At 42.3% G+C, this 27,889-nt stretch overlaps 1 protein-coding gene across 5 annotated transcripts in view; it reads left to right on the top strand.

The window, feature by feature from the left end:
• The window catches only part of ANKRD26 (ankyrin repeat domain containing 26), a 190,418-nt gene that overhangs the window by 122,802 nt on the left and 39,727 nt on the right, over positions 1-27,889 (top strand). For all 5 annotated transcript variants that reach the window (XM_032786496.2, XM_075065465.1, XM_032786497.2 and 2 more), the window contains 8 exons: positions 466-641; positions 877-970; positions 4,170-4,247; positions 9,531-9,665; positions 19,466-19,578; positions 20,039-20,180; positions 23,600-23,890; positions 24,926-25,161. In XM_032786496.2, the coding sequence (XP_032642387.1) occupies positions 466-641; positions 877-970; positions 4,170-4,247; positions 9,531-9,665; positions 19,466-19,578; positions 20,039-20,180; positions 23,600-23,890; positions 24,926-25,161 (1,265 nt within the window). The remainder of the gene's footprint in view (positions 1-465; positions 642-876; positions 971-4,169; positions 4,248-9,530; positions 9,666-19,465; positions 19,579-20,038; positions 20,181-23,599; positions 23,891-24,925; positions 25,162-27,889) is intronic.

Below are 27,889 nucleotides of genomic sequence, written 5' to 3' on the forward strand. Positions count from 1 at the left end.
TGTATAGTAATTAGCACAGTGAGCCCCGATCCCCTCTGAGAAGTACTGGAATACAAATAATAAAATATCAGATCAGTTATAAAGTTGTGCAGCAACTTTAAGGTAAGGATGAAAATTTTAAACGAGATACAGTGGGCAAGGAGGAGCAAGTGAATACATTCAAAGAGTGACATGGTCTTATAAGATGAGGAGAAATCATTTTTGCAGCTGTGTTTTGACAAATTAGAGAGGAGCAGTATGGGACTGGTGAGGCCAGTATGGAGGATGTTGCAGTAATAACTGAGGGAAAAGATAAGGCATGGACAAGGCTTTCAGACATCTGGACAGAAAAGAAAGGAAATGGACCAGGGATTTATTTAAAACAAATGTTTATGTAGAGAAACCTAAATTTTCATCTGAAATTCAATAATGGTTTAAATACTTGCACTTCAAATGTCAGTTACCTTAAATTTGATTTGTTTACAGCTGCAAGAATCAGAAGATCAATATATTCAGTCTGAACGACGTATTCATGATTTGAAGAATGCACTGGATAGTAAAGAACGAGAAGTGAATGCTTCTTCCCAGAAATTGCAAGACCTTCTAATAGCATCATCTGGAACAAATAATGCTATAAAACAACTGGAAGAACATATACAAAGGTAAGAAAATTACAACATGTTGAAATATGTCCAGAAAAAAAAGGACTTTTGCTAATACACATTTACAAATTACAGAATTAAATACTAAATACAATTTTAAAATGAGTTTTAGATTATGAAATTCATATGTAAATTATTATTTCAAAACTGTTTCAAGTTTTGTGCTATTGTGGATTTACAGACTTGTCCAGAAAAATCATATTGTTACATATTAAAAAGGTTATTTGCTTTTAAGACTTGAAATTGAAAATGCCAGATTGGAAGCTACAACCAAACAGCAAACAAGCAGAATTGAGGTACTTCAGAAAGACCTGCAGGATTCTGCTTCTGTAAGTCAGCCACAGGCTTAACTTTCTTGTGAGTTTATTGCATCTATGCTTTAAGGCGGGAATTTTCAAAGGAGCTGAAGGGAAATAGATTCTCAAATCTGATGGAGTTATGCTTTTGTGAAAATGCCAGTCTAATATAGCCAAATACTTGGTTTCTGAGAATTTTGAGATGGCATTATATGTAGTATTATTATTCATTTGACGTATTTTAAATTAGTTTCAGTATGATATATTTTATTATTAATACTAATGTGAATGTTTAAGACTTTAAATCAGACAAGTTTTCAAACATTCATTAGACGTGTATGTTGTTAAAAACATATATGTAACAAGCTAATCAATAGAAATTCCCTTGGGATTCTGATGATTAAATACTTCTGCACTAGTCTGCTGATGCTGAATGATATCATCTGAATAGAATTATATCCCTTGTATTATATATTGGCTTCTCAGTTTTTACAACTGATTTCATGGCTAGAATTTTTTTAACATAATATAAGTGAAAGAACTGTAAAGGTTTTAATATGTAATGAATAGGGGAAGAGCACATGTATATAAGGAAAAAATCATTTTTAGGTTGTCAACTGATAAGATTTTTCAATAAGCAGAGGTTGGGTTTGCTATGTATAGTTGATTTTTCCCTTTGCTTCCTAATATTATGTTTAGTGATGTGCAATAAACAACAAAGTTGGATCCCTGTGGTACCTTCTGAGAGATTTTGACTTTTTGTTTAAGATCCGTTTTTCTCCTGTGATCGCTAGCTTTTCATTTAAATAAAGTCCACATCAGAGAAATCACCATGACAGTTGTCACTAATTGACACCTTTGTAGGCAGTGTCATAGAGAAGTCAAATATGAATGGGCATAGAGATTGAACTGTCCACTCCACCCAAACTGGCAAAGCAATATGGGGAGCATCTTTAGTTTTCATCTTTCCCAATTAGCCATGAAGGCCATTGTTTTCAGGTCTAATATAGATGCATCTTACCATACACCTCTTCCTCAAAGATAGGCCTTTTGTCACATGCTCCTGTAGCTCCCTGAGTTTGACTGTGTGGAAATTGAGGAGAAATGCTAGCAGAAGCAAGCTGTTCCGAGAGGAATTATTCTCGGTAGCCACAGTCTATTTCTCTCCCCACCCCCAAATACTTCCCACTTACTCTAGTGATTGAAAGATACTATTAGGCTTTTTCTAGGCATGCTGTGGAAGAGATTTTATACATAATGAAGTACCACCATATACCCTCAGGTACTGAGGCACCTGCAGTGTAATAACAGGCCTGGATTTAGAGATTAATTAAATGACGCTGAACTCAGGCCCCTTTATATATGGCAAATAACATAGGAGAGAGACTTGTATGTTGACTCTGCAGATCCACACTTTTTCTGAGTCCTCTTCTATATGAAGAGCCACAATAAAAAGCTGAGGTTATATTGGCTGTGAACTTTATATAATTTTTGCCTGGAATATTTGGTTCTGAGAACAGGGTATGCATGCTTTCACAACAGTTACTGCATTTTACATAGTTCATAGACCTGTGATAAGTAGAATTGTTGAGTCAAATTACTCCATGAACGCAAATGATTGGTACCGTATATACGCTGTCAGAAGCCGGTTAGTTTATAAGCCGACCCTCCTTTGCCCCCCCACCCCCCAGATGGATAAGTAAAAATGGAAAAAGATTATGACCCATTCATAAACTGACCGTATAATTCAGGGGTCAGCAAACTTTGGCTCCTGGGCCATCAGGATGAGCCTCTGGTGGGCCAAGATGGTTTGTTTACCTCAAATGTCCACAGGCACGGAGGTAAACCTAAGTAAACAAAGTGTCCTGGCGCAGCAAATGCTTACCCTGATGGGCCAGGACAACAACTAGTGAGGAAATGCTTTTTGGGGGGGAAAGCTGGGAGTAACCCCTGTGACCACCCCCCACACGACTCCACCCCTAGCCCAAGACCCCCACACTCTCCCCATCCCATCCCCTCCCACCTTATCTGGAGAGGATGTTTCTGGCCTCGCTGGAGCTGCTCCGGCAAGATGGGCAGTGTGGCATGGCCGCAGTGTGCTCCAGCGAGCCGGGCAGTGCAGCCACAGCCTGCTCTGGGGGGGCGGGGCTGAGCGGCACAGCTGCAGCCTGCCAGCCCTGGAGCTGCAGCTGCTTTGGAGGCTGGGGGGAGAGCAGCATGGCCAGAAGGGGAGAGACTCTGGCCCCGCCTCTTCCCTTATGTCTCTGCTGGCTGTGCTGCCTCTCCTTGCGCCCTCTGTTGTGGGGAGGGGCTGTGTCCCACCTCTCCCTCTCTATACCCGTTCATAAGCAGACCCCTTCTCTGGTGCTTCCCTATTTTACTAAAAAATAAATTCTGCTTATGAATGAGTATATATGGTAATTTGTCATCCTCTCTGGATTGAAAGTCCTTTTTTAATCTTATGTGGGGCCATCACATAAGATATCCTTTCTATAAAACACAGTTTTTCTACCTTCTTTTGACTGATTTCAAGCACACACTCATTGCTCTGAGCACCTTACAAAAAGTAGAAAATAAAATATAAACATTGAAACTATCATACATACAAAGCTATTTTTACATTTTCTTCTATTTTCCTTTTATCTACCATAATAGCTTAAAACCCTAACTGCCCACAACGTATAACTCTCCGCTTTCAGTCCATCCTCTCCCCAAACATCTGAGAAAAATCTAAACCATTTCTTTATAAAGATGAGAGCCATAATGCTTCTGATGTTTCCAAATTCCACTAGTCTGTTGTAATTGGAATCTCTCAGTTGTTCCTGAACTTGCACCTCTTGCTTTACAACACGTTGCACGTGGCTTCCAAAATCAAATAGGATCTCAAATACAGATAATATTTGTGGTTTTTTAATTTAGAAAAGAATGTGGATTTTCATTTAGCAAATGAACGACTTCTCAATTTTATTAGCACATTTTCAGAAGCCCTTTGAAAATCTGTCCCATAATGTCTGAAATGTTAGGGGAAATAATCAGTTGACATAGACATCAAAACAGATATGGCAGGTATGTAATAATACAAAAAGGAAAATATTCTTTGAATATGTCTGACTGTTCTTAGAAATTTTAACAATACTTGTTTGTTTCTTTGCATCACTTTTGTTCTGTAATTATATATGGACTTGACTGTGGAAAGTTACAAATGTAATATCTTTTTTTAATGCTTGTATAGGTTCATAATCGCCTTGAAGACTTGATAACAGGCTTACAGGCAGCAAAAATCAATTTAGAAGAACAGCTAAATCAGCAGGTAAATTAAAAGACACAATTCACGTGGCCATTACTTTTTATCTCCTCTGCAAACTGTTATAGATGATCATGGTTGTGGGGCAGGAATGAAATAACTGTTTTTGGTTTCAAGTATAAGAGGGGTAGCCGTGTTAGTCTGGATCTGTAAAAGCAGCAAAGAATCCTGTGACACCTTATAGACTAACAGACGTTTTGGAGCATGAGCTTTCATGGGTGAATACCCACTTCGTCTGATGCATGTAGTGGAAATTTCCAGGGGCAGGTGTATATATGCAAGCAAGCTAGAGATAACGAGGTTGGTTCAATCAGAGAGGAGGAGGCCCTGTTCTAGCAGTTGAGGTGTGAAAACCAAGGGAGGAGAAACTGGTTTTGTAGTTGGCAAGCCATTCAGTCTTTGTTTAATCCTGAGCTGATGGTGTCAAATTTGCAGATGAACTGAAGCTTAGCAGTTTCTCTTTGAAGTCTAGTCCTGAAGTTTTTTTGCTGCAGTATGGCCACCATGTTTTTGATTTGGGAGCTTTGTATGAAGGGGGAAATTACACAGTACCCAGAGGAGTTGCATTCAAGACCCTATTATAGAGCAAGATGTCTTAGTAAGGACTTGTTTATATGTTTCCTAAGAGCCATATTATGGGCTTAACAATTCCTTTTTCTGAGGTAGGTGGGTGAGGTTATGTGTGGGTGGTCAGACTGGATGATCATAATGGTCCCTTCTCACCTTAAAGTCTATGAGGCCCCTGTAAACATGTAATGTTTTCATCAACATGAACAGTTTCATACATAATGTGTTTTGTGGCCTATAGGGAAGAAATGCTTATGTAGTTAAGGTACAGGAGTGGAATGTGGGAAATTTTCTGTTCTTGTCTCAGCTGTGGGTTGCCATTCATCTTGAACATGTTAGAACAGAGGTGGACAAACTACAGCCCGCAGGCCACATCTGGCCCCTGAGCTCCTGGCCTGGGAGACTAGCCCCCTCTCTTGCAGCCTCAGCTCACTGTGCCGCCGGTGCAATGCTATGGGTGGCAGGGCTGCGAGCTCTTGCCGGGCAGTGCAGCTGCAGAGCCACGGCCTGACCCAGTGCTCTGTGCTATGCAGTGGTGTGGCTGGCTCCAGCTGGGCGGCGCGTCTGCCTGTCCTGGTGCTCTGGGCAGCGTGACTGTAGCACCGTCAGCCACTGGTGCTCCAGGCAGCACATCAGGGGGCAGGGAACGGGGGGAGGGTTGGATAGAAGGCAGGGGATTTCGGGGTGGTAGTCAGGGGAGAGGGGTGTGGATAGGGGTCGGGGCAGTCAGAGGGCATGGAACAGGGGGCTTGAATGGGGGCAGGAGTCCCGGTGGGGGCAGTCAGGAAGGAGAGGGGGGTTGGATAGGGTGGCGGGGGGCAGTCAAGGGAAGGGATTCTGAGGGTGGTCAGGGGACAGGGAGGGGGCAATGGGACAAGGGTTCCGGGCGGGGGTGGAGCCTCAGGGGACAGGGAACGGGAGGGGTTAGATGTGGCAGGAGTCCCCAGGGGGCTGTTGGGGGTGAGAAGCGGGGCGGGGGGTGTCAAATAGGGGGCAGGGGCCAGGCCATGCCTGGCTGTTTGGGGAGGCACAGCCTCCCCTAATCAGGCCTCCATACAATTTCGGAAACCCGATGTGCCTCTCTGGCCAAAATGTTTGCCCACCCTTGTGTTAGAATGTGCTTCATTTTCTCCATATGTTAAATGGGGATAGATAGTACAATCCTGCTCATCATTAGAGTCTTGTCAAAGGTCAAGACTCAAGTCATCATGGTTGCCCCAAGTGTGGCCGCGCCAACATTGATTCGGCACGCTGATGGACCTGGCGGTGGCTGCTCCCTGACCCTGTCCCAACCGACAGGATCTGCTCTCACAGGATCATAGGTGTCTCCTATACCCCAGCCTTGCCCCCCTTCACTTCACGGTGTGGATGCTGTGTGGTTGAACTTGGAGGAGCGGGCCTGCTCTAACGAGGTCCAGCAAATCCTTTTGGAAAGCCGGAAGCCTTCCACTAGAGCAACCTGCCTGGCTAAATGGACAGGGTTCTCCCACTGGGCATCTGAGCGTACCATCTCTCCAATGTGCTCTTCTTTAAGTCTATCTTAGATTATCTGCTCCATCTTATATATGGAGATATACCTATCTCATAGAGCTGGAAGGGACCTGAATCATAGAATATCAGGATTGGAAGGGACCTCAGGAGGTCATCTAGTCCAACCTCCTGCTCAAAGCAGGACCAATCCCCAGACAGATTTTTGCCAAGGATCCCTAAGTGGCCCCCTCAAGGATTGAACTCACAACCCTGGGTTTAGCAGGCCAATGCTCAAACCACTGAGCTATCCCTCTCCCCATCAGAGTACACCTTGCAGCTATCTCCGCTTTTCACCTGCCAATCCAAGATCAGACAGTGTTTTCACACAACATGTTGGTCTGATTCCTGAGAGGCCTGAGAGGCCTTGAGAGACTCTTCCCACTGGCCCAGGCACCTGTCCCATAGTGGGACCTTAATTTGGTTCTTTCTACGCTCACAGGCCTGTCATTGAAGGTTGCATTCCTTGTGGTGATAACATGCATGAGACGAATGTCAGAGCTTAAAGCCCTGACATCGGAGCTGCCATATACGGTGTTCTACAGGGACAAAGTTGAACTGTGACCCCATCCGACCTTTCTGTCGAAGGTGATGTCTTCTTCCCATGTTAACCAGGACTTCTTCCTCCCGGTGTTTTGTCCGAAGCCGCACACCACTAGGGAGGAAAGGAGGCTGCATGCCCTGGACGTCAGATGTGCCTAAGCGTTTTACCTGTAGAGTACCAAGCCCTTCCGCAGGTTGACCCAGCTCTTCATCATGACAGCAGACCACATGAAGGGCCTTCCGGTGTTATCACAGAGGATTTCTAACTGGATCGCCTCCTTCTTCCAGACCGGTTGTGAGCTGGCACAGGTCCCTCCATTGTCAATTGTGAGGGCCCACTCGACCAGAATTCAGGCATCCTCGGCAGCCTTCCTGGCGCATGTTCCCATTCAGGACATTTGCAGAGCTGCGATGTGGTCTTCAGTTCACTCATTCATGGTGCACTACGCCATCACTCAGCAAGCCACAGACAACGCTGAGTTCGGCAGAGCTGTGTTGCAATCTACACAGCCATGAACTCCTACCTGCCTCCATTGACACCGCTTAAGAGTCAGTTAATATGGAATGGACATGAGCAAGCACTCGAAGAAGAAAAGACAGTTACCTTTTCCGTAACTGGTATTCTTTGAGGTGTGTTGCTTATGTCCATTCCATAACCCATCCTCCTTCCCCACTGTCAGAGTTTCTGGCAAGGAGAAACTGAGGGTGCGGGGAGCCAGTGGCACCACTTGTACCACGGCATGTGGGAGCTGGTCCAGGGGCACCAGAGCCGGTCCCCTACGGATACCACTGAGGGAAAAACTTCCAGCACCAGTGCATGTGGCAAGCACACATACCTAATATGGAATGGACATGAGCAACACATCTCAAAGAACGCCCATTACGGAAAAGGTAACTGTCTTTGTTCTATCTCTAAGTGGATCAGGAATTGTTGGGGAAGCCTACACTATAAGGAGTTTCTGCTTGCCAAAAAGCAGAGGCATTATTACCATTCAGTCAGTCTACAGCAACTTGGTAAGTGTAAGGGACCCAAGCAAAAAATTTGCAAGTTTACATCATGATCAAGCATCCACAGTTTTACCAAGCTGTATAAGTTTGACTTCTTTTGATGCAGCCTTTAGCAGAAGTCTTGTAGGTTGGTGTAGGGCTGACAGGAAATCTGTGCATAATATTAAAATTTGTGTGAGTAGTTGGAGTGAGTGTTTGTATATTTTTGCTTCTAATCATCGTCTGCCTTCTATTAGACATAGAGAAATTTCACATGCTGATTTTTCTCTAGATACATAATATGGCATGCCATTTCTATCCATCAGTTCTCCCAGTGTTGCTCTTAGTTTTCTTTCTTGAGTTAACTTTATACTTCATATGATCTTCAGCTATGGAAGACCTCATTCTGGAGAGTTGAGTTGGAGTGGGCCCCTATGGATTTGTTCCTCTAATTTCTTTATTGCTGCCTCCTGGTCATAAGTAACAAGACAGGCCTCTTGTTATAGATTGTTGGGTGGGCTTCTTAAGAGAGAAATTAGCAGATAAAAAGACAGGTACAGTAACTCCTCACTTAATGACTTAATGACATGCATCCGACGAAGTGGGTATTCACCCACGAAAGCTCATGCTCCAAAATGTCTGTTAGTCTATAAGGTGCCACAGGACTCTTTGCTGCTCCTCACTTAATGTCGTCCCGGTTAACGTTGTTTCATTGTTATGTTGCTGATCAATTAGGGAACATGCTTGTTTAAAGTTACGCAATGCTCCCTTATAACGTTATTGACAGATGCTTGCTTTGTCCACTGCTTGCAGGAAGAGCAACCTGTTGGAGCTAGCTGGTGGGGGCTTGGAACCAGGGTGGAGCAGCAGACTCCTGTTAGCTCCCCTAAGTTCCCTGTGCGACAGCTGCCCAGCAGGCTATCAATTGCCGGGCAGTTCAGGTGTCCCTCAGCATTGCTGTGTGCTGCTCCTGCCCTCTGCCTTGGAGCTGCTCTGCAGTGCCTTAGAGTGGGGTCAGTGTACTTAAAGAGGCAATGCGCATCTCTCTCTGTCTCTCACTCACACGCACACGGTCAGTCTGTCTTTCTCTCTCCCACACACTCACTCACAGTATGTGTCTCTGTCTCTCTCTGCCATGCTGTGTCTCCTCCCTCCATTCCTCCTGCATTGTAGAGTGTGAAGCTACATTAACAACTATGTGTTAACACTTGAAGGCTCAGCCGAGTGCTAGTTCATCATTTAGCAGTAAGGTATTCCCTGGGAAATATCCCACTCTCTTCCACCCTCTGATTCCACTACCTCAACGAAGCTTCACAATCATCGTTGTGTACAGTATTAAAATGTTTTTTAAAACTTATACTGTGTGTGTGTGTGTACATATATATAAATATATACACACACATACACTTTTGTCTGATAAAAAAAGTTTTCCTGGAACCTAACCCCCCCATTTACATTCATTCTTATGGGGAAATTGGATTTGCTTAACATTGTTTCGCTTAAAGCACAATTTTTCAGGGACATAACTACAACGTTAAGCGAGGAGTTAGTGTACTGATAATTAGGGCCTTCATATGTGACTACAGTTTTTATAACTTCCAGCCTGACAATAATCTTGACATATGTTTGCTACATTTTTGTTCTGTGCAAATGCTTACTCTGTAGGTCCAAAAACAAACCATGCTGTCAATGACTGCAAAAGATACACATAATCTGTGGGAGGAGGAGCTGAAGTCGAGATCCAAAATTGGAGTTCGTCTATCTCAACTTGACAGGGAAAAGGCTGAGATGTTGGAACAAGTAAGTCAAAAAAATACCCAAATAATTTGTCAGTTTTAAGCTGTATCTGTATTTTAAATAGTTACATTTTCATTTTATGTCACCCTTCTTAGTATCCTGTGAAGTTCATGCTTACAGTGGCATATACATTCTGGGAAGTCAACTGACAGGTTTATAACAGAAGGTGGAGAGCCTCTTAAAAATGTGGAAGATTTTGTCTCTCTTGAGGGGTGATGTGGCATATTATAAGATATGATGATATGATAGCCAGTAACTGTCAGATTCTCTAAAGCTACAACATATTATAGATCCATTTTCTTGGATGTATGCTCTTTGTGCTAGATTGCCAAGACAGTCATATATATAGTCTGTAGTTCTACAACCATTGACTTCACTAGTGTGTTTTGTGCGCCACTTCTGGAGAGGAACCACAGCAATCCCTTATATATCATCAGCTTTCAGTTTCACTGTATGCAGTAAGACTGGAGGAGCTCTCAGGAAATCCTGATGGCTGTCTCAGCTACACTTTTTAATTTAAAATAAATAAAAACAAGTTTTCCCTTATTAGTACTTTCTGTGCAGGTAAATTTATTAAAAATTACCATAAAAAATTTTCATTTTCCAAAAGTCACTAAACCTTGGAACAACATCAACCTTTATCCTGGCCACAACTCAGAAGGTACCTGTATCAACTGAGGTTTCTGTATTTTCTGACATATCCTGTTCCAGACTCCTTTGTCTTGCCAGTTTCCTGTGAAACAATAAAAATTGTTAGAGGTTTTATTGTTCTCAATAAGCATTAAAACATTTCTTCAACATGACACGCACACTGTTCCAATCCTTAGCTGTCCATCTAAATTGGGGCAATTCCATTTTTGTTCCTACCTAAGATTATCCTTCACAGAGTCATCCTGGACTTGGCTCTGGCCAAAATCTTTCTTTCAGGAAAGAGATTCAAGGACATTCACCAATCTTTTTTACTGATCTTAGAACAGCCTCTGCCTCAGTGGGATTCTTCTTGAGACTAATAAGACTTCTGTCCTCTTCCACATATTTAGTACCTATAGCTCATCTGTAAATGAGACCACTGAAATATTAGTTGATAGCCAAATTCCCTCCAAATGTGTTTTATATGGAAACACTGTGTATTTCTATGGAAGCCCTCAGGAGTCTCTTTGCAGAGTTGACAGGCAATGTGCTGCAGTAGCCAGGTATTAAGATTAGCTTCTGCCTGAGTGGAGGCTTCCACAGTCCTTCCTGCTCCTGCCATGGTGCTTTGGGTGCCCAGGCTCAAGGCTTCAGCCCTCTGTGGCTTCAGCTGGGGTGCCCAAGCTCAGGGCTTCAGCCCTCCATGACTCCAGCCAGAGTGCCCAGTCTCAGGGCTTCCGCCCAGTGACTGCAACTGTGGCTCAAGGCTTCAGACCCCACGGCTGCAGCTGGGACATATGGCACCCAGGCTTGAGGCTTCTGCTTCCCCTCAATCCTGCCAGGGCTCTGAGCACCGAGATTTAGAGCTTCCGGCTCCCACCCCATTCCTGCCTGGGCTTGGGGCACCAGGCTCAGGGCTTCCACCCAGCAGTCCTTCCAAGGCTTGGCCCATTTTTATGTAGGCCCTCAAATTGACCAGGACTCCTACAAGTAGGTCCACGGTAAGTAGGGGGCACTTAAAATGCTGTGCCTAGGGGCACCTAAGGTGTAAATCCAGTCCTCTGTGTGTGCGCGCACCTGGTGCACAGGAGCCAGACTGTTTTCTGCAGCAGTACCTATTGAGGGGGTGCATGTGCCCTACACCTCCTCCTAGCCCCTCCTGAGGCTATGTTGGAAGAGCAGGTATGCCACCACACCCGTAATCAGTTCCTTCTCACTGCTCATGGCCTGAGTCAGAGTGCCCTTTGTAGTTTACCTCATGTTTTTTTTCTCTGCATAGTCAGTGAGCAGATCTCTGCCTTTTTTGTAAATAGTTACTTAGCAGTTAGTACCCAGTAGTTAGGCTTCATTTATGATTTTATTTTTGTTTTTAAAGTATTTAGGACTTGGCTTTCAGTGCTAGGCATCGATGGCATGCAGCACTCACTGAGCTTTAAGCACTCCCTGTCGTGGGGTGTGTGTCTTAAATAGTGCCCTCTACATGTGGTATCTTTTGTGTTTTTTGTGAGGGATACGTTAAAGAAAGATGCAGTATCAGCCATTCTTTCAAAAGAAGAACACAGTTTTCCAGAGATCTGTGCCTCAAGCAACACTTCATGGAACGGGCAGTGAGACTCCTCTCCTGCCCCAGGGCCCTCATTTCACTGTCCTGCCACTTGTACACAATTCACTACCAAGGCTATAATGGTTTTTGACAGACCCCTGGACTTGGACTCTTCTCCTGGGAGAAATTGGGGTTGGTGTTCCTCTCTAGGTCTTCCCCAAATAAGGACTCATAAGACAGACTGGAACCATTCAAAGAAGGACATGGCTGTAATCACCGCTACCTTGCAGGAGTCCATAGTGAGTCCTGCCAGGGATATGACATAACCCAGAAACTCCACCGTGTTCTTGTCACATTCATATTTTTCTGACTTGGTATAGAGTTGGTTCTGACTAAGCCAGTCTAGAATGATACAGATACAGAGCTCTTGATTTTCAAAGAAAATGAGAATGTCAGCTAAATAGGTGACCATGAACTGATCTGGAATATCCCTAAAGACTTTATTCATAAAATGCTGGAAGGTAGCAGGAGCATTACAGAGACCAAACAGCATAGCCAAATATTCAAAATGGCTGTCTTTCACTCACCCCCTTACCATATTCTGAGCAAGTTATATGCTTCATGAAGGTCTAATTTCGTAAGGATCCAAGTTAAGTAGAATCTCTCCAGAAGCTCATTAATAAAGGGAAGAGGATATCAATTGTGCACCATGATTTGATTTAGTGACCAGTAATCAACGCAGAGTTGGAGAGAGCCATCCTTCTTGGCTATCAAGAATATAGAGGTGCCAGCTGGAGAGGTGGAGGGATGAATGAAACCTCATCTGTTCCTGGAGGGCTTATAGCTTTGGCTCAAAGAGAGCGTAAATAAGTGAATGCGAGGCGTGAATCAACCCAACCTGCATGATTTCCTACTGACTGCTGCTGGTGATGACTTCCAGGCATGTCATTTGATATGTGATGGGCCCTGAAGAGAGGAGTGACCCACTGATGGTTTGATGCACTCGAGAAGGGGAAGTCCTTGCAGACAGTAGGAGTCAGATGATCTTTGGTAACTTCCTGGTGAATTAAGTTATCATACGTACCCAAGTCAACCAGGGCCTCCAAGCAGAGGACAGACATCACCGGGTGCCAAGTAGAAGATAAATTAGAGTGTTCCACTGGTTGGGGATTGTCTGGATTCCAGCAGTGCAGTGGCAGAGCAGCTCACAGGCTGGTAGAGTGAAGTACTGACCCAGATCTGGCCCTGCTACTAGGGCTGGGTTCTGGGATTTCCTGACTCAGAGGAATGGTGGTTCTTGGTCAGTAGCCCACCACAAAATGCAAACATTCCGTGCAGTACAGGCACAGACCTAGAGCCCAGGATCAGTTATTTTCATTGATGGAGAGGCAGGGTTAAACTTGGTCAATCTACATTGGCTCAGGGTATGATAGACTAACTGGAGTTGCATAGCACAAACGGGTCTGGTTCAATAAGTGTCAGGGGATGTGCTGCTTTTCCTGGCCTCATTCTGTTAGTCGGCCATCAATATTGATGCACAGATCAGTCAGAGCCACTCAGTGGCCCTGATTCATCTTTAACAGAATCACTGAGTTCTTACCAGAAGTGGTGTCATTAGGCAGCCTGGTTCCAGCAGGTATTGGCTGCCAGGTATCAAAACTCAGTGGTGTATCTGGCAGTGGGCCGGGATCCCTGCTGGAGGGCATGGAGCACAGACTCTTCAGTGTGCTCTCTGTTAAGGTTGTCAAAAATATCTTCCATTGTCTCAAAATGTTTGAAAAGAGGGCCAAACATCTCCCATAGTGGGTAAGCCCACCCCAGAGCCTCTCCAGTAAGCCGACTAATCATGATTCCTACTCAGGGAGTAATCCATGGGGTATTATTGTGGATGAAGCACAAACAAGGTGACATTGATTCAAGAATCCCTGGAATATGGTCCAGTCCCCATTGAACTTGTCCAGTAGGGGAGCGTTGGACTCACAGATAATAGGTGTGAGAGTCAAAGGGACTTTAGCCACTGCCTGGTTTTGTACCTGGGTCGGAGGCTGCCATTCCAGTTCTGTAGTGCAGTCACCTGGGTCTGGATTTCAGGAGCCTGCACCTGGGCCTACAGGACTGCATTCTGTTCTCGAAGTGCAGCAAACTGGGCTTGTTTTTCCTTTAAGGCCCATACTATGTCCATGAGGTTGAGTGGGGCTCCCACTGTGATTGTTTCAGAAGCGACCTCTGTGTCATTAAGCCCAGGCCCTCCCTACCTCTGGTCTTTTGTAGGCTGCTCAAACTGTAAGCTTTCAGGGCGTGTGCAGCCAACCTAGTGAGTGGAACAGGACTTTGCCTGGTGGTTGTGGTGACAGTTTGGGTAATGGCAAGTGAAGATCCAGGGATCAGTCACTAGTCCAAAGGTGAAGCTGGCATCAGGGTCAAGGGGACACACCAAAGGTTAGAACCGGTGTCAGAAGTCAAAGCCTAAGCTGAAGGGTAAGCCAGAGTCGTAGTCAGGAACATAACCAGGAGTCGGAGCAAGGAGTCAGAAACCAGAATGGACTGGGAAACTGAGGCTAGAGAGGGAGCAGGGCTTGGAGCAGAAAGTGAAAGTCATAGTAGGGCAGTGCAACTGTGAACATAGTATGCATTGAGTAACTGCTGTGCTGCAGCTGCCACAAGGCTCAAGTGGCAGACCAGTGGCTCCAGTAAGTGCAACCGTTTTGAGGGGGCTCACTGGGCCAGACTGAGAGTCAGCCAGCCTGGGAGCCAGCTGTACCTCCTCTACCTGAGAAAGATTCTGGACATTAGTTGGAAAGATTTCATCAGCAGCAGAGATCTGAGAAATCACCAACAAGCAACTTGTTTCCATCAATATCAGAAGGAAGTGCTGGACAGATTTGGGGCTTGTACTCCAGATGCCAACACAGACATCCACATGAAGCTGTCAAATAAAAATCATCTGGTGTGAGGAAACAAAGGCATCCAAGAGAAACCTTAAGAAGAGCTCTTTGCAGAGAGGGTAGAATAGTTGATCTCTATTCACAGAGCAAATGGAACCAGCAGCAAATGACAGAGAGGAATGGAAAAGACTTGTTTCCACCCTATGTGCTAACATTGGTGTGGGAAGGATGTAAAGATTGCTAGATTTTTAAAAGGGATAGTTTAGTTTTTTTCATCCTAGTAAAGAAAACATACCACTTTGTGAATGCCAGTGAAAATGAGGTAGGATCAGAAGAGGCTAAAATAGAGAAAGAACAAGTTAAAAATTACTTGGACAAATAGATGTCTTCAAGTCACAGGGCCTGATTAAATGCATCCTAGAATACTCAAGGAGCTGACTGAGAAGATATCTGAGCCATTAGTGATTATCTTTGAAAAGTCATGGAAGATGGGAGACTGGAAAAGGACAAATATAGCGCTCATTTATAAAAAGGGAAATGAGGACAATCCAGGAAATTACAGACGAATCATCTTAACTTCTGTACCCAGAAAGCAAATAATTAAGCAATCAATTTGCAAACATCTAGAAGATAAGGAGATAAGTAACAGTCAACATGGATTTGTCAAAAACAAATTATGTCAAACCAACCTGATACCTTTCTTTGACACAGTAACAACCCTTATAGATGGGGGAAAGCAGTAGACATGGTATAGCTTGACTTTAGTAAAGCTTTTAATACTGTCTCACATGACCTTCTCATAAACTAGGGAAATGCAACCTAGGTGGAGCTACTATAAGATGGGAGCAAAACTGGTTGGAAAACCATTCCCCAAAAGTAGTTATCAGTGGTTCACAGTCAGGCTGGAAGTGCATAACGAGGGATCAGTTTTGGGTCCAGTTCTGTTCAATATCATCATCAATGATTTAGATAATGGCATACAGAGTACACTTAGAAAGTTTGCGGACAATAACAAGCTGGGAGGGGCTGCAAGTGCTTTGCAGGATAGGATTAAAATTCAAAATGATCTGGACAAACTGGAGAAATGGTCTGAAGTAAATTGGATGAAATTCAATCAGGACAAATGCAGAGTACTCCATTTTGGAAGGAACAATCAGTTGCACACATACAAAAAGGGAAATGACTGTCTAGGAAGGAGTACTGCGGAAAGGGATCTGGTAGTCATAGTTGACCACAAGCAAAATATGAGTTAACGGTGTAATGATGTTGCAAAAAAAGCAAACATCCTTTTGGGATATATTAGCAGGAGTGTTTTAAGCAAGACACAAGAAGTAATTCTTCTGCTGTACTCCACTCTGATTAGACCTCAGCTGGAGTATTGTATCCACTTCTAGGTGCCATATTTCAGGAAGGATGTGGACAAATTGGAGAGAGTCCAGAGAAGAGCAACAAAAATGATTAAAGGTCTAGAAAACATGACCTGTGAGGGAAGATTGAAAAAAATTGGTTTGTTTAATTTGGAAAAGAGAAGACTGAGGGGACATGATAAGTTTTCAAGTATGTAAAAGGTTGTTATAAGGAGGAGGAAGAAAAATTGTTTTTCTTAACCTCTGAGGACAGGACAAGAAGAAATGGCCTTAAATTGCAGCAAGGGAGGTTTAGGTTGGACATTAGGAAAAACTTCCTAACTGTCATGGTGGTTAAGCACTGGAATAAATTGCTTAGGGAGGTTGTGGAATCTCCATCATTAGAGATTTTTAAGAGTAGGCTAGATAAAGACCTGTCAGGAGTAGTCTAGATAATTAGTCCTGCCACGAGTGCAGGGGACTGGACTAGACGATCTCTTGAGGTCCCTTCCAGTTCTATGATTTTATGTTTAATGGCTCTGATGTGTCAGGTTGTCCCCTTGGCTTGGCTCTGTTTTGTATTCTGACAGTAAGAGGCATTTAGATGGGTTAATTCGTGTATCATAATGACGTACAGGATAGCAAATACACCTCCTCCACAGAGACTATTGGCCCATTCAGCAAGAGCTCAAGCTTCCTCGGTAGCTTTTCTGAGAAACACTTCTATACTGGATATCTATAGGGCTGCTACTTAGTCCTCTGTGGAAGCGTACCTTCACTCATAATTATACTATCACAACTGCTTCAAGATCTGCTGCAACTTTAGGAAAGCAATATTGCAATCATTATTTAAGTAGACTCCACCTCCTAACAGAACTGCTTGTGAGTCATCTGAGTGAAATATATATGCGCAACCACTCAAAAAAGAAAAAACAGTTACATATTTGTATTGTAACTGTCGTCCTTTAGAGATACAGTTGCACACATGTATGCCAGTGCCTGCCTTCTGTCCCATCTGCATTGGAGTCCTGAGCCACCATATTCCATTGTAAAGGAACTGAGGGGGTATTGAGGTGGCACTGCACTTAAGTAGCTTCAGGAAGGGTTATGGAGAGGTTCAGGGCACATGCACTGTCCTGATGGGTACTGCTTCAGAAAACACTGGTTCCAGCTTGTTGGGCAAGCGCATATGTCAGTGGAATACATATGTGCAACCACATCTGGAAGAACAACAGTTACAACACAGGTAAGCATTCTTTCTGTTGCCTTGCCATAATTCCAGATGCTGGCTTCCTTCAGAAACATAGTTTGCTACTTGCATAGGAAACTACCAGTCTCATATGAGCTACTATGAGTACAAAATGTAGAGCAAGTCTTGCCACATCATATATTCTTTTCTTGAAAAAGACCAGAAAGAATTCAGAAATGTTATCAAGGTAGTTGGAAAGTTGCTTGATATTGCAGATACCACAGTAAGAGCAACTGCCTCTGGAACCAGATGCCTATAGTCATGGATTGCTGTGGCAAGTGTTTGGCCTTCGGAAATAGGTACAACAGAAGCTTAAGGGCCTGTTGCCTCATGATGGAAACCATATTAGGGAGACAATTAAGGCTAATCACACTAATGCCAAGAAAACAAAAGTGATCTATAGTTCCCTCAGGTCAAGCTTTCCCTTCCTCCATCCATCAGGAAAGTCACAAGTACCACATCAGATTCAAGCAGTAGTTTTCCAGCACTGGGATGGATGGATGAAGAGTAGCAGCTGACTGAAACTGAATCCAGAAGGACAGAGATGGAGCTGATATCAGAGAGGGAGAGAAACTTTCAAGAATTTGCCATCTCCATAACATCATGCTTCTTTGAGGGTGTCTCCCCTCAGATCATGGAAATGGTGTACATATTCACCTGGTCTCCTCATTGCACTGGGTACCTCATTAGCCACAACAATTTTTATTTTATTTTATTTTTTTTACAAAGAAAAATCCTTTTCCCACCTACTGCTGGCCAAAACCCATTACATTCAGACTAAGCATTTATGCTCTCGAGGCTTGATTACTGGAATATACTTAACTAGGAATGAAATTATTTAAAAAAAAAAATTGATTAGTTCAGAACATAGCAGCCTGCTTACAGAGCCACAGGCCTCCAAGAGTACATCACCATAGTGCTCCCCTCTCACTAACTCATTGTTAAATACTGGGGACAAATTTAAAATTTCAGCCCTCTTCTTCAAAAGCCTCCATGGGATTGACCCATGTTACCTAAGCACCATCTACATGATCATGACCTCCTCCAATAGATGTCTCCTACCAGGACCCTGAAAATGTCAACCATGAGTGAAATTAATGTAACAAATGCTAAACTGAGCCTACAAGTATGGGTAAATTTCTGGAGAAGGCAGCCAATTTCTTGTTCCATTCCAGCTAAGTGACTATGAACTTATATTGCTTAAATCTTTTGCAGGTTCAAAGGATGTTTAGTGAGAGTCATAGTAGCTTCTTGATCCAAACAGGAGTCTGCCGTGGTGCTAGAGATCTTCCAGAAAGCAACATAGTGCTCAGCCCACACTTGCCCACTAGGCATCACCATTTTGATGGAAAGGACTCCTTTTGCTACATTTTGAAGATTTTAGTGTGGTAATCCCAAAAAACACGTGTTTCTGTCACATGATAGTGCCTTCTCTGAGTCTACTGAGTTACTATTAGATGAAACCTATTAGTCTCTGACATGGCAAAGTTAAACATAAAATGGCAACTTTTCCCCATGTATTTCTTGAAATCAAGATGTCTGTGAAGATCTTCCCTACTCTGGAAAGCCCAGTCTTTATTCAAGTTTTGGGGCTGATAGTCTTTATCTCTTGCTACTGCAGGAGGTGCCAGAATTCCATTGTGGCAATTTGATCCCATTTCCTGAGTGAGAACAGAGAAGAAAGTATCCTATTCATTTCAGTCCATACTGGGGGGATGCAAGACAAAATCTAATTTTTAGATAAGGAGATGAAATATAGTTCTACATCTGGAAGAACAGCAGCTAATGAAAACCATAGAGTTTCAATATGAGATAATTGGTGATGCGAAGAGTGTCTTTACATTTACATGGACAGCACCTATCACGATGTGAGCAACACTGAAATAAATAATATTTAATAATAATGAACAGTGAATTAATAAGGTTAACAAGACTTAACATCAGTTGTATCTGCTTCCTAATTGGCCATGAATATATGTTTAATAGAATTTTTTATTAAAACATCAAAATTTTAAAACAAAGATGTATTCCAGCTTCTCTGTAAGGAATGTGAAGGTCTGCTTCTGGTATGTATCATATATAGCAAATTAAAACTTCCATTAATACTATATGTAGTAATGTGTATATGTATTTTTTTTTCATTTTGAAAGTTCGAGACTGAAAGGAAAAAAGTGAAGAAGCTAGTAGAGTTAAAACGATCAGTGGACATCCGACTGGATCAAGAAATGAAGAGAAACAGTGAATTGCAAAAAGAATGTAATGGGTACAGTTTTTTCAGCACTTCCAAGAAAATATCAAGTAAACTAAAACATGACTTTGTTCAGTTTACAAAATTAAACTTTAACTGAAAAATGATTGCACAACTGACCTCACAAATTGCTTGTATAATGCCAAACTTTTAATGTTGTTCGCTTTTTAATTGAGCACCTGTTGCAAAGTGCAGTGAGCAGGTATGGTAAGCCAGGCTTCCCTGCAATTCTTCAGGCAGGGAAGGAGAAAAAGGGTCCTTGTTCAGGCAGGGAAGGAGAGAAAAGGACTTACACCTACAGACATCCTGATAGGGGCAGCCAGAAGTTTGCCCTAAAAATGATTTCTGAGACTGAGAGGATGATTCCTCAGATTTGTCTATCAAATATATTAAAAATGGGTTTGAGGATCTTGGCTATGGTTTCTAAAAATACATAAACAAGTCTGTTTGTCTTTCTACTGTAATTACTATGCAGAATGAAGAAACTTCTAAAAACAGCTAAGAAGAAACTAAAGGAATATGAGAATGGAGAGGGTGTGTCCCAGTTCAGTTTCCAGGGAGAACTGAAGAACAGATATTCTGAAATGGACAATGAAGTTAGTAGATTAAGGACAATGGTAGGTTCTAATATTTGAAACTCACATCATTCATTCTTCATATATTCCTCTCAGAATTGCTATAAATGTGGTGGCTACATTTTGAGTGGGATTTTTGTTGTTTTTATTCTCATTAAAGTTTGTAAAGAAATAACCGTTCTCCGCTCCTCACCCGAAGAGCCTCATGAGATCCTCATGCATCTCACGGGCTCTAAAAAGCACTCAAGAGGGGGATGCGAACACCCACTGAGATAAATGGACTAGTTTACACATCTCTGAGTTATTGTTTCAGGTTATATTCATCTCAATAGGATGTTCTTATTCTGCTCATAAGAACACATTGAGATGAATGGCATGCCTCAGACATTTTAAAGACTCCCGTGCTGAAGGAGGATGTGTAGAGAAGCCCTTTCCCTCCATCATCCCTCTATCCTTTCTGCTTAAAGGATTATGTTTCACAGTGCTCTAAAATCTGCATGTTTGCACAGATTTTCTTGAAATTTGCATTGCTTTGTGGGAATACATTGTAGGGTTACGGACCACATTTGGGATCAGCTGAGACAGTAGTTCCAGAGATATAAGTTCTGAAAAAGGTAGCAGTTTTTCAGAAAGTTACTAGGTAGGATTTTTTGCACAGAGCCAGAGATAAAACTACTGCTGTGATGCAGCTCAAAATGTTCTCAACTGATTAGTTATTATCTACGATAGTGGACAGCATTCACTAGATCTTTAGGGAATTTAAGAAAGTGTTCATTTCTTCAATTGCATATTTGTGCAGTCTGGAAGGATTACAATGTACATGTCCCAGTAAAGAAGAAACCGTGCGAGGGTTTCTATGCAACCATTTTATGCTTGTCTGGGTAGTTTGAGGAAATGTTCCGATGCCACTGCACCAGCGAACAGCCCTCTAGTCCTAATCTTTGTACACCAGTGCAATAAAGATCTAATAACTCACGCTGCTTGCTGCAAGTTGTCTGTTATAATATCATGTGTTTGTATTTTATGGGGAGGTTTACTGTGAATACAGCTGAATAGTCAGTAGCTGATTTAAGCAAAATTTTGTTATTTTGCATGGGGAGGAGTTGACAACAGAGGACTTGTGGATTGGCAAGAAGGACAGGGACAAGAGGAGGGGTTGCAGGTACAGAGGGGTGGGCAGTGAGGATGGATGATAGGCAAGACTTGCATTCGTTGTTTACAGATTTTTCATTTTACTAGCCTCTGGGGAGGTGAGGGCAAAGGACTACTTCCAGATCTTCGAGTAGATTAATGTGGTGTTTCCTAAAACACATAGTGCAGAAGTACAGAACTGACTGCGCAGGTGACTTGACCTCTAAGGGAAGAGAAATATGTGTTCTGCCAGGGTGCCAACATGTGGATTCTGGGTGATTCCTCATCCACAAGGATGTGGCAAAGTATAGAGTACACTACAGTATAGGGATTCCTGACACATTCTGATTTAACTCAGTATGCAAACAGCAGGAAGGGATATGAACAACTGTTTACATGACTACTAACTCCTATCAACAGTGTATCTTTTCCTGGTTGTATGTTGTCCCCTTTCAGAATGTTGAGTTTAGCAAAACTCAAAACTTCTGAAAACCAGGAAATGCACAGTTAAGCCCATGCAACATTTCTCTGACTTCATTCAGCAATGCCCAATATGTCCCATAAACACACCACTACAGCTGTAAGGTCCATAGTGTAGACATAGCCTATTTTACAGCCTTTTACAACTCCCTTGTGCTTACTCACACAATATCATCTCAACCATCACTTTCACTTAAACATAATGAAAGCATTAGAATCCTCTCATATTGCCCCTCACTGCTGACAATATCCTTTGTAATAAATGCCCTGTGCCTTCCACCATTTAGTGTAGGTATGCCTAACACTGTCTGCATGCAAATAGTTCCCATAGGTTGCTGCCATCTCCAGGGGGACAGAGCAAAGGTGATGTAGGCAACCTTCCCCCTCCCCCCCCCCACCTATAGTGTTGCATGGAATTCTGTGGGTGAGAGTGAATGAGTTGTAAAAGGCGGTGAAGAGCTTGTACATTTCAGCAGCTGGAGAGTGGCAGAGTAAAGGTATGTGTGTTAACAGGGCATACTGGGGCATTTCTGAAAGAGAGCAGAGTTAAGGTTGCATGGACAACCTTAACTGCTTTTCCTGTTTTTCAGAATTTTGAGTTTTGCTCAACTCAGTATTCTGCATGGGGATGACATTCCCCAAGCAACCTTCATTAATGTAGTTTTTTGCCATTGAATATTCTTGGCTTTGTTCCAGACCATCTTCTTGAATCTTATCACATGTTAAGGCTCTGATGTCATCTGCCTTTTAGGGATTCCACCATCATATTTTAGGTCAGCAGGCAATGAGGTAGGCCTGTAAGGAGTGGAACTTATTTCCCCTTAACAGCTGTCTCAGCCCATCCTGCCCTATTGTTAAACGTCTGAAAGTGTGTGCTAGGAGTAGCTTTTATTATCCCTATCCGGCTTATATTTAGAAACATTTCCACTCTTCCTACCTAGGGCCAAACTTATTACAGTCTGTTCCCCTTATTTTATGAGTGTAGCTTTGTTGCTAGTGCACTATATTTTAGAAATTAAGTAACTTTTTTAATTATGTATTTAGTGCTTTGAGTGCCTTCACATCAGGGCATTTTTATAAATAAAATTAGTAATATTTGTATGACTTTGTTGCAGTTAAAATGTAAAAATTATATTTGGACATCAAGGAAGGGTATTTTTATATATTCCCTTCCATGCGGTTATGTTTATACATATCAGTACAGTGGTTATAAGAAGGTCTGTTTGATACTGTCTGCATATTTTTACACAGTATTGATTTTCCTATTTTCCTTTTTTATATTAAAAAAGACAAGGAAACTATAATATATGCAGTAATGACAGAAAAGATTAAGTTTTTTTCCAAGGAGTTTTATTCAGGTTTCAGATCCTACTGAAAGAGCTCACATTGTCTTTTAAATTCTTATACTCAAACTACCTTTTGATTTATCATAAGTATATTATTTCTCTGCTAGCATAAAAAGCTTCCTACAATCCAATTTTACAAGTTTTAAATGGTTGCATAGCATTTTTGATACATAATAAGGCCCTATCTCTTATGCTCCTGTTTACTTTAGAGCATTTCAATAGTCCCATACATGGGTAAAATGCTTGTAGGTTTGGGGCCTAAATGATTTTATTTTTTAAAGTATTTCTGCGAACTACTCTATATAGGTTGACTTAAGCTGTTCTATGAAAAATAATTTAAAAGATCTGCTTTTACTAAGTTTAGAATGATTTATATTCATTTTAAATGCAAAATTACAAACTTTTAAAATTATCTTGATTTTTTTTCATTGACTTCCATTGAATTTAGAGAAATTTTGAACTCCCTGTTTGATAACTGAGTTTAAACTTTTTCAATGTGTACAGATAGATGACCTTTCCAAAAAGCTGGATATAGAGTCAAAAAAATCTATGCAGTTAGAGTCTACAAATCGTGATCTGCGAGAACAGTTGTCTTCTATGAAGATACTGCATAAGAATCATGAAAAGCTGGAGAAGAGCAAATGGCAGCTGGAAGGAGAAGTAGCTCATCTCAAACATCAAGTAGAGACTAATATGATGGACCACAGTCAAATAGAACAGTATAAAAGAGAGATTGAAGAACGAGCTAGACAAGAAATAAGACAAAAACTAGAAGAAGTCAATCTATTTTTGCAGGTTAATTTATTTGCTGCTTACTATATGCTGTGTATTGGTACTTTAAACTTTATATTCCATATTCATTTCCAAGTTGAACTTTATATTTTAGGTGCTTTGTTTTCATCATAAAAGCTAAATATATAGTATTTCCTTATGTTTCCAGTTTGGTAGTTAGGGAACTAGAGATACAATAGAAGGAAGAAAAAAATACAAAGAAAAGTAAAATTGAGTACAATCCCTTACAGAAGCACCTGTGGGTCATTTTATCCCAAAGCCTACCCTAGACTTATTTTCCCTCATGACTCATTTTTTACCCTGGAGGGGATGCTAAGCTTGCCTGATTCTTAGAGGGATAGTATCCTATCACACTGACCCAAGGTAGCTTTTGTTCTTTGTATTTATTTTGCAGAGCTACACTGATTTTCCCTCGTCCCCTCTTCTTTGGAGTTCAGTTTGTAGATAGAGAAGAACTGAGGGAAGACGAAGGAATGGATTATTTATATCCTCAGCCTGTAGATTGTTGGGCTCAAAAGATACATGTCTACCACTTCACCTGTGCCACCCTTTCCCTTCCCTCCACCCCTCCAGGCTATTATTACTGATGGTTCCATAGTCAATGACCAGGCATGTTAACCGCTACAGTGTGGTTCTGAACACAGTATGTTGAGAGAACAAAAGTTACAAAGTAACCTCCTCTTTTTGACTCCACATTTATTATTTCAATGCTGGAAGTATTATCTACCTGTGTATAGATCACATGGCATTCTGGCTCCAGCAGATGGATCAGTTTCAATTAGACTATTGACCTATAAGACTGAAAGTTGTGTAGTGTTAACTTTAATGTAATAGGTCCTTAATAAGGGACAGTTTCTTTCTAAGCCCGAAATCTTTCTATTGCATAGTGACTACAAATGTCTCCCTGTATGGTTGATGGCACTAAGGAAGAGTAGTTCCCTATCTGAATAAGAGAGTGTATTTTTATTGAATATGATTAACTGTTGGAAAAAAATTCTTCTTTCTTCCAATTTATTAAAGTTGTATTATTTACCTTAGACGCAGGCAGCCTCCCAAGAGACATTAGAACAAATAAGAATTACTAATAATGCTTCACTGAGAAACCAACTGGAGCACAGAATTAGAGATCTAGAATCTGAACTGGCTAGAATAAAAAACACACAAGAAGACAGTGTCTTTCAAAAACAGTCTACACAGACAGAACTGGAAAGATACAAGGATCTTTATTTGGAAGAATTAAAAATTAGAAAATCACTAGCAAGTAAACTAGATAGGTAAGTCAAAATCTTTATTTTAAAACAAATGGTAAAATATTATTTTTCCCCTCATCAACTTTCCTCCTAAAATGCCTCACTCCAGGACCTGCTCATCATAATGTGCATCAATCCAAGAGCAGGCATCTGTAGATGCAGTAGACTTTTTCACAACTAACTGGAAGACTGAGTAACGTATTATTTTCGATATTTTATAAGTAGCAGAATATCATTCATTTTTATAGAGTATATTATAAAATTCTTTTGATTTTTAATAGGCTTATCTTCTGGCTGGTCTGTAATAATCTCTTGTACTTACAGTAAGCAAGAGAAATTGCAGTTCTTTGAGTAGTGTTCCTATGGGTGCTTCATTTCAGGTGCGTTTGCATCTCACATGTCTTTGATCAAAGATTTTCATCAGCAGTGTCCATTTAGCCAGCACATGCGCTGTTGCTATCCTCACGCTCCACACTGAGGCTATATGAGGCTGTGCAGGCAAACTGCCCTAGTTCTTTCTCAGCTGCCTCAGCCTGAGATGAAGCTTAGCATGTCTACGTTGTGCCTGCCTTGGGTTCTTGCTAAGTTCATTCTACTGAGTTTATTTAGTTGAGTTTATTTGTTAGTAGTACTACAGTAGCTGGTTACTGGTTATTGAAAGATTGTTTTATTTCCTTTGGGAAAATCCTGTCTGTGAGGGGCCTGCCTTGGTTCTCCGAGGTTTAAATGTTGCCTCACGTGGACAGAAGCTATCCTGATCAGTGATGGACACTCTAAGTAGGTTCGCTGCCTAGGAGAGTTGCATGGTCCACAGAAGTGTAATTTGCAGTTAGCCCTCAAATCCAGTGCACAGAAGAACCGTGACTGTTAATGAAGGAGTGCTCTCTTCTCCCCACTTCAGAGCCAAGTCAGGAGAACCCCCACACCCCATCCATCAGTCCCTCTAGTGCCCCTTTGACTTTGGTGCAACACTCTGCTGAAAAGGGGAAAGCCTCAGAGACCTCCTCTAAAGATCCTAAAAAGAGAAGCTCTAATTTCCCTCTGAAGAGATCCATCGCAAAAACCCTTGCTCTTCAACCAAGTCAGCAGCCTCAGAGACTTCATCCTCAAGGTTTGATACCATAAAGGTTAAGGGCTCCTCCAGTACGAGTCAGGAAAATCCAGGAGCTTGAAGAGTAGACCTGGCTCTGAGAAGGCTCCAGTACCATCTAGTGGAGATGATCAGAGAAAACACAGAAGAATATAGGTACCATCAGACTTAATCCCTCTCCTGGTACCTATGTCAAGGTTTTCAGTATCATGTAAGACTAAGCCTCCACCTGCATCAGCACTGCCTGTGAATCACTCAAAACCATCATCACCATTCTGCAGGGACAAGCTTTCCAGTTGGCTGGCGCTGCAACAACATTCAGTGACGCAGCTCCGCTCAGTGCTGCAAGACATTAGGTATCCGAAGGACTTATCAGTGACTGCTGAACCAGAGTCCCTATTGCTGGCAAGTACTGAGCATCTTTAGGTACCAAGAACATCCCAATCTCTGGACCTTTATATATTCCCAGTACAGTCACTTCCCTTTTTGGTCTGAGCTCCCCCATTAGAGGAGGAAGAGAATGATGATGGAGACTTCTCTTCAGTATCCTCAATCTCTGTTTAGGGTTCTCCTGCTTACCCATATATAAACACCCCTTTCTCAAAGAGACAAGATGTCCTGGGACCTCATAACTCCTGATGGGAGCAACCCTGGATACCACTCACCTCCCCCTTATGGTCCTCAATGACTATATTGGGAATCCTGGGCAGCTTATTGGCAGCAGTTCTCAAGAGCACTGATCGATTCCAAGAGTGTTGTCAAAGGTTCTATCAGTGGTGGGAAACTACCTGTGTCGTCAGGCGATCACAGTATTCCCATGCCTTGACGATTGGTTTCTCAAGGTTTGGTCATACCAAGAAATGTTGTCTGCCAAACAGAACACTTTTTGTTCTTGGACTTGGGTCTTCAATTGAAAGTGGGACAATCCACACTAACTCCTGTTCAGAACATACAATTTATAGGTGTATCCCTATATTCCTTGGCATCCAGAGCCATCCTTCAATTGGAGAGATCCACAACACTATCAAACCTTGTCAGAAATATTCAAAGGAAACCCTAGACTTCTGTCAGAAACCGTCTTCAACTTCTGGGTCACATGCACTTTTGTGACAGAACATGCAAGACTGTGCCTTTGCTGTTTCCAGTGGTGGCTCACACTAGTTTACTTACAAAACAGACACAGCCTAGACAAACAGGTGTCAGTTCCTCAACAAGTCAGATGCTCCCTAGACTGGTGGAATGTTCATCACAATGTAGGGGTACAGATCCCCTTCTTCCAACTGACACCAGTGGTAACCATAACCCCAGATGCATCTCTGTTAGGATGGAGAAGGGCACACCTCAGTGCACTAATGTTACAGTGCAGATGGTCACCCTAAGAATCTACCCCCCATCAACCTGTTGAAGCTCAGAGTGGTCAGAAATGCCTCCCTTCATTTTCTGCCTCTCATCAGACACAGGTCTGTCAAAGTTATGATAGGCAATGTGGCCTGTATGTTATATATCAATCATCAAGAAGGAGCGAGATCCCCTTCCCTCTGCGCTGAAGCAATAAGGTTATGGAACTGCTGTATAAAACACTGCGTAGAATTTCAGTAATGAATGTCACAACTGACACTCTTAGCAAGTGTTTTGCCCAAGACTACAAATGGGGGTTGGATT

Source organism: Chelonoidis abingdonii, chromosome 1, assembly GCF_003597395.2.
Source record: "Chelonoidis abingdonii isolate Lonesome George chromosome 1, CheloAbing_2.0, whole genome shotgun sequence".
NCBI lineage: Eukaryota > Metazoa > Chordata > Testudines > Testudinidae > Chelonoidis > Chelonoidis abingdonii.